General features: G+C 47.0%; 1 protein-coding gene across 1 annotated transcript; it reads left to right on the top strand.

The window, feature by feature from the left end:
- The first annotated feature begins 468 nt into the window (after nucleotides 1-468).
- Nucleotides 469-3,819, top strand: LOC127295753 (CASP-like protein 4B2). The gene is made up of 3 exons (XM_051325746.2): nucleotides 469-944; nucleotides 1,054-1,189; nucleotides 3,423-3,819. Exons 1-3 carry the CDS (start codon nucleotides 628-630, stop codon nucleotides 3,612-3,614), a joined length of 645 nt encoding a protein of 214 aa, XP_051181706.1. The 5' UTR covers nucleotides 469-627; the 3' UTR covers nucleotides 3,615-3,819.
- The last annotated feature ends 3,870 nt before the right edge of the window (nucleotides 3,820-7,689 follow it).

Genomic DNA, 7,689 nt, shown 5'->3' with positions numbered 1-7,689 from the left:
TGGCGAGGCCGTGGGCGGCGCAGCGTGTGCGGGGCCGAGGTAGGGCGGGGCGGAGCCGGAGCGGGGCGGCCGGCCGGCGTGGATGTGCGTGGCTGGGTGGATGGACAGAGCTAGAAGAAGAAGGAGGAGGAAAGAAGAATAAAAAAAGGAGCTCTCACATGTGGATCTAGTGCCATATTTAAAATACGCTTTTTTACAGTTTGAGTTTACGGGTTCTGATCTACGCCGGCACATTTTCGATCCGTAAACGTGAGTTTGGTGGCCTGAACTCGTGTTTTACAGTTTGCATTTTTACGGGCTCCGCTAGAGATGGTGCAAGGCATCGCTGGGCACTCTTGCACCAACTGGCAGTCAAGATGTAGGCCCACTACTGGTCCACGAAAATCATTGCTCTGCTCATTGGCTGAAGGGCCCGAGCGCAAACAGATCAGCCAAGATTCATCGAGACTTTAACAAGCCCAGAAAGAGAGGTTTGCTCCGGCTAATCTCATCCCATCCCATTTCTCCTCAAGTGCCTTTTCCGGCTTCATCACACACAAAGCAAAGCAGCATCCACTTCACTTCAAGCTAAGCTCCCCGCATCCGCCATCGACGGGCTCGACTCTGCGTCTGCGCCACCGGTGAGCCATGGCGATGGTCACCACTGACGCCTCCGCCGCCACCGCGGACGCCGCCACGAAGCAGCCAGACACTACCGACGCCGCCGACAAGGAGTACAGCTCCTACAACGGCGCCTCCACCGCGGGAGGAGGGGCCCACCGCGCCCGCGGCGGCGGCGGCGTGGTGGATTCGGTGGTGGCGCGGTGGCGGCGGGAGGACATGCTCGACAAGAGCCCCCTCGCGCTGCACGCCGCCGCCGCGGCCTTCGCCTTCGTCGCGCTCGTGCTCGTCGCATCCAACCAGCACGGCGACTGGATGCAGTTCGACCGGTACCAGGAGTACAGGTGCGTGCGCGATTCCATTCGATTCGATTCCAGTCTGGCTGCCTGCCTCGGGGTGGCCTTCGATCCGGGCAAACGCCTTACCTGTCTTGTGCTGTGCTGCTTTTGCCAGGTACCTGCTCGCGATCGCCGCGCTGGCCTTCGTCTACTCGCTGGCGCAGGCGCTGCGGCACGCGCGCCGGATGCGCGGCGGCGCCGACCCCGCGTCCACGCCGTCCTGGAGGATTTTCGATTTCGTCGCTGATCAGGCGAGTTCCTTCGCGCTCTTCTTAGTCTGCTGCTATCTTATTGCTCGCTAATAATTACACTCCAGTCCATGTCTCGATCTACTACTGTAGTATGTAATTTCAATCACTCAATTTGGACCAATGTTTGCTGGTCAGTGAGGGGAAAGTGGGGAACCGTATAAAAACATAAAGTGTGGGGGAAATTTCCCGTGTTAAAAAAGTAAGATAGTAGAGATTCCAGCAACCAGTGTTAGTATTTTTTGTTTCATATGTTTGTGTGAAATTTCTCAGTACACTGACTGGATTGGCTTTCAAATGGAAGTGTCTTGAACTGCTAAGAGTATCTAGATTTGTGTATGGAAGTGTGGAACACTGCAATGTTCTGCTTCCAGGCACATAATTACAACTTCACAAATTACAACCCGTACCTCCCCTTGTCTCTGTCTGCAAACGACTAAGAAATGGATACTTGGTAGCTTTCAATCATGGTCCAATAATTTTATCTATCTGTATGGCAACCCAACCGCAGCAATGCTGGTAATGTAGTGGCTAGTGGCTACTATACTATTTGAATGAGACGATTTGAGTGGTTAGGTCCTTCCATGAGCTATTAGAAAAAAGTTGATCCATGTTCCATGTATGTTCCAACTCGTGATCGCCGCGCTGGCCTTCGCCTACTCGCTGGCGCAGGCGCTGCGGCACGCTCACCGGATGCGCGGCGGCGCCGACCCCGCCTCCGCGCCGTCCGGGAGGATTTTCGATTCCGTCGCTGATCAGGCGAGTTGCTTCGCGCTCTTCTTACTCTGCAGCCACTCATTGCTCGCTAATAATTACTCCACTACATGTCTCGATCTACTATGTAATTTCAGTCACTCAATTTGGACCAGTGTTTGATTCCACTTCCATGGTAAAGGAGATATCAATGCACCTTTGCATATGTTGTGTGAAATCCAGATGAGCGCCCAATACACTTACTGGATTGGCTTTCAAATGGAGGCGTCTTGAACTGCTAAGAGCATCTAGATTTGTCTACGGAAGTGTGGAACACTGCAATGTCCTGCTTCCAGGCACATAGCTACAACTTCACAGATTACAACCCGTACCTCCTCTTGTCTCTTTCTGCAAAGGACTAACAAAAGGATACATGGTAGCTTTCAATCATGGTCCAATAATTTTATCAATCTGTATGGGAACCCAACCGCAGCAATGCTGGTAGTGTAGCGGCTAGTGGCTACTATACTATCTGAATGAGACGATTTGAGTGGTTAGGGATCCTTCCATGAACTATTAGAAAAAAGTTGATCCACGTTCCATGTATGTTCCAACACCCAAATTGCTAGTTTGTTTGGAGTTTTGCAGGAGCATAATACTAGTACATTTCAAAATTTATTCATGGTGTCCCTTAAACAAAGAGAAATGTATGGAACAACACAACTTTCAAATGTTTAGGGACCACTTTACTAAGGATTCCCTGGAGGGTATGAATGTTTTGACTATGTACTGAAATGTGGTTTCTGCAAATAATTTGACTATTTAGTGCTTCCTCACTTTCACTATATATGTGATTTAGCCCACCATGAGCGCAGAATAATCAGAATAACTAAATGTAAGAGAGAGTAAATGAGAAATTGGCATGCATACCCGTATTAATTGACATACCACTACAACCACACTTGATTTAGTTAAGGACAGTAGATTGGAAATATATCAATAAGTACACACTTGATTTCTTCAACAAACACATATGTTGAAACAGATTCTCTTGAGCATGGGAGAAATTATAGTGAAACAAATAGAGTGTATGTTTCTGTATTTCTTTCATGGCTTCAGGTCTCATGAGAACTATGTTCTGTATCAGTGGACCTCAGTATGCTAAGGGCACTTAGAAGTTAGACCTGGTTTTCTTGAAACTTTTCCCTTGGTAAATTTACTTACTTACTTGGTGCATATTGATAAGACGGTACGCTGCATCCATGGCATTCTTACGCATTCATGCTTAAGCCACATAAGAAGGTTTTAGCTCAAACATTGTCATGTTTACCCTTATATTTTTGGATCAGGGCTCAGGAGGTTGCAAGTATTTTTTTTTTTTTTTGTTTGTGTTGTACCTTGTCAAATAGCACAATACATCCAGTAGAATATTCTGGATCAAGTTAGCTTCCAAAACCTGAATTCCAGCCTTTCAAATACATTTTCTTTCCTGACTTCTTGAGACTGTATTGGAACTAACAGGAGCTGGTAAATGTATTTGCAGGTAGTTGCATACTTGTTGATGTCAGCTCTATCAGCCGCTACCCCCATCACGAACCGCATGAGAACCGCGGTGGTCAACAACTTCACTGACGCTACAGCTGCCGCCATTAGCATGGCCTTCCTTGCATTTGTTGCCCTCGCCTTGGCAGCCACACTTTCCGGTTACAAGCTGTCGAAACAAACGTACATGTGATTATGTGATTTTGTGAACCATCATTGTAGAAGAGTTAACTATTACATGAGTCATTCATTCTGTGGAAGTGAAACCTTTGATGTCCTTCCACGCATAGGCGTGGTGCCTTACTGCCTTATGGTGATTGCTGTCAATTTTTAGTGGCTACCGCATTTGTACATAGGTTTACATGCAGCATGCCTTAATGCAATGGTGTTTTCTTCAAGTTCTGTGCTATCATCAGGGCTTTGATAACATATTACTGCTTGAAGAGAACTATTTATCCTGACCCTGTGGAGAAGAAGAACCGTGTGTGCCTGCAATTTTTGTTGCAGTGTGTATTTGAAACTTTTTGTAGTACTCCCTCCGTGTATAAAAGGGTGTCTCAACTTTCAAAATTTAGATGTATCTAGACCCATTTTAGTATAACATCCAAATAATAACCTATATAAAAGCTGAACCCATTTGCTGCGCGGAGAGCAGTTTGACCATTGTTCATGGTCAAATTTCATCCAATCACACTGCACCACGTCATCATTTTACACTATAGATACTATAGATAGATGGTTTTGTGATACTGTACATTCAATTTGCCTTTCTTTTTCTTCCCACATAAATTGCATGATAAAATTGCATGATAAAATTGCATGATAAAAATTGCATGATTGAAGCATCTCCAGTGGTCCGAAGCAAACAGTCACTAAATGGGATTGTGTCCCAGCCCAGCGGTCCGACGCAAATGTCTGACTTATCCGTAGTGACGTAAATACAGCCTAAATTTGTGTCATGAAGACAGCGAATGCGTCTTCACAGACGTTGTGTGGTCAATGCACGCGTCCGCCTCGTTGCCTTTCTGGCCCGCCTAACAGCGACCACGTGAGCTTCGTCTTCCGCGCACGGGTAAAGGCTTCGGTGACAGTTTAGATCCTTGAGCAAAGAGTCAATGGGGCGGTCCGTCTTCGCACACGCCAGAGTTGGCATGCACATCGCTTGGGCATCTCCCCCAGTTCAATGTGTTGTCTGGCCTTTCAACGATGCCCAGTCTACCCGCAGATCGCCTACATCAAACCGCCGCCGACATCACCATGGGAGAATGGCTGCCCATTCCGCAAGAGGAAGCATGACACCGAGGTTGGGTCCTCTCGCTCCAAAAAGAAGAAAACCTCGCGCAGCCGCCGCTACGTGCCGGTGGAACTCGCCCACTGGCTATTCGAGGAGAACCGGCCGGTCCCTTGGCGGGATGCGGGCATGAAGACCGGTGGGTAGTACCTGAACAACGGGCGTGTCCCGGCGCCTCCTGTACTGCACAAGGGACGGTAGTAGCCGTACGATAATAATAACCTATATAAAAGCTGAACCCATTTGCTGCGCGGAGAGCAGTTTGACCACTGTTCATGGTCAAATTTCATCCAATCACACTGCACCACGTCATCATTTTACACTATAGATACTATAGATGGTTTTGTGATACTGTACATTCAATTTGCCTTTCTTTTTCTTCCCACATAAATTGCATGATAAAATTGCATGATAAAAATTGCATGATTGAAGCATCTCCAGTGGTCCGAAGCAAACAGTCGCTAAATGGGATTGTGTCCCAGCCCAGCGGTCCGACGCAAATGTCTGACTTATCCGTAGGGACGTAAATACAGCCTAAATTTGTGCGTCTTCACAGACGTTGTGTGGTCAACGCACGCGTCCGCCTCGTTGCCTTTCTGGCCCGCCTAACAGCGACCACGTGAGCTTCGTCTTCCGCGCACGGGTAAAGGCTTCGGCGACAGTTTGGATCCTTGAGCAAAGAGTCAATGGGGCGGTCCGTCTTCGCACACGCCAGAGTTGGCACGCACATCGCTTGGGCATCTCCCCCAGTTCAATGTGTTGTCTGGCCTTTCAACGATGCCCAGTCTACCCGCAGATCGCCTACATCCAACCGCCGCCGACATCACCATGGGAGAATGGCTGCCCGTTCCGCAAGAGGAAGCATGACACCGAGGTTGGGTCCTCTCGCTCCAAAAAGAAGAAAACCTCGCGCAGCCGCCGCTACGTGCCGGTGGAACTCGCCCACTGGCTATTCGAGGAGAACCGGCTGGTCCCTTGGCGGGATGCGGGCATGAAGAGCGGTGGGTTGTACCTGAACAACGGGTGTGTCCCGGCGCCTCCTGTACTGCACGACGGACGGTAGTAGCCGTACGAAATCCGTCGCCCGAGATTAATCCTCCCACTCGATCTACGCGAGGATCCCTCCTTCGTCATCGACTCTACAGCTGGTCCACCTTCTGGATGTGGGAGTTCGACCCGCGTGGCCGCGCTGATTACCTACGTGGCATGGAATTCTTCAACCAGGAGCGACACAGCCACTTTAGCAACGTCGGGAAGGAGAAAGAGGAGGAAGGAGGAGCAAGAAGGGGAGGAGGAGCAGGAGCAGGAAGTCCAACCGCCGAACCTCACGGAGGACGGGGCCATGGAGATCTTTATCACCCACAACCTATTTTAGCCGGAGAAAATACTATCATTTTTCTCCATAGCAACTCCACAAACAAAAATACTCCACCATCCGCCAATTCTTTTAGTCGACGAAAATACTACTACCTTCCGGTTTTTTTTCTGAAAACAAACTTGCCGTTTTTCTGAAAACAAACTTGATCCATCCTATATCACATTTTTCAATTGGGGTGCTTTTTTCTCGCTCTGGTCACTACAACAACCGTGTAGTGCTACTAGCATATTACCCCCTCTATCTCCATCGCCTTATGATTAGCCGGTGTTATCCCATACTACCCTATTTTTTTCATCGTCACACGATTAGCGGTTCCCTCTTTTCTAATTCCTTTCCTTTGACTACCAAGAATACAACTTCTAATAGCAAGAAAATAGATCGTTTTCTTCGCAAAGAAAGCACAAGAAAGATATTATTACCTAATAGGGATCTCAGTTGCGGGAAGAACCCAAACCATGATGCTACAATACTTTTTTTACGAAACACTGAAACTTTGCAGTACTTCAGATAACTTATATATTGTAGTAATTATAAAATACAATAACAAACAGTTTAGCAGCCAAGGGCGCGGCGTGCCACCACGGCAAACTTTCTAGTTTATTTAAAGTTGAGATATCTTTTTATTGACTAGGTGAGTACTAAATTTCTATACTGGTTGGAACTGTGGTCTAGATTTTTAAACACGTTACAAACGCAGACTGTCACATACACGCTCATACACTTACCCCTATGAATCGACACACGCACACCATACCTCTATGAGCACCTCCGAAAGACTGAGATGATGGATTGGATCTTGAAGTTGATGAAGTCACCACAGGCGCCTGGTGTCTACGCACGCTTCTATTCTTGTAGATAGCGTTGGACCTTCAAGTGCAGAGGTTTGTAGAACAGCAGCAATTTTTCCTTAATTGGATCACGCAAGGTTTATCGTACTCAGTGAGGTAGAGGTCAAAGATGTCCCTCTCAAGCAATCCTGCAATTACGATACAAAAAGTCTCTTATGTCCCCAACTCACCCAATACACTTTTCAGGTGTATAGGTGCACTAGTTCGGCGAAGAGATAGTGAAATACAAGTAATATGGATGATTGAAAGTAGTAATTGCAATCTGAAATAAAATGGCACCAATCAGACATGTAGCATAACTGGTTGTATGGTGTTTTGATGTTTAGAAACAAGGCCTAGGGCTTCTTACATTCACTAGTGGACACGCTCAACAATGATGTGATAATTGAATACATAGATATTATCTCTTCACAACGCTACTCTGAACCACTCTCCGATTTGATAATAAACACAAATTCACTATTTAGGGCTGCATAAGCACTCCTTAAAGTTCACGCTCCCAATCAATGGACACCCCACACTGTCACTTTGAGCATAGAAAGATGGTACTAACTAGACACCACAATTCATAAGTATTTCTATAAATTAAGCTTAAGAAACAAACACGGTGTGCACACGGTCACCTTCACATCGTTGGACAAGATGTCCCCGGAGATCACATAATAAAACCACTTGAGTAGCATAATAGTTGGAGAATAACATCTACATATTCAACTAGATTACAAAGCTCACGATCACATAAAGATCGTAT

Source organism: Lolium perenne, chromosome 4 (genome assembly GCF_019359855.2).
Source record: "Lolium perenne isolate Kyuss_39 chromosome 4, Kyuss_2.0, whole genome shotgun sequence".
Classification (NCBI taxonomy): Eukaryota; Viridiplantae; Streptophyta; class Magnoliopsida; order Poales; family Poaceae; genus Lolium; species Lolium perenne.
Note: the sequence above shows the minus strand (reverse complement) of the source record. Positions and strands in the feature narration are given on the sequence as shown.

Bases quoted from the DNA above. Each gene is read 5' to 3' on its own strand.
- LOC127295753 (XM_051325746.2), top strand. From the start codon at position 628: ATGGCGATGGTCACCACTGACGCCTCCGCCGCCACCGCGGACGCCGCC. The intron at 945-1,053 runs GTGCGTGCGCGA...TGCTTTTGCCAG, and splicing joins GACCGGTACCAGGAGTACAG to GTACCTGCTCGCGATCGCCG. The intron at 1,190-3,422 runs GCGAGTTCCTTC...ATGTATTTGCAG, and splicing joins TCGATTTCGTCGCTGATCAG to GTAGTTGCATACTTGTTGAT.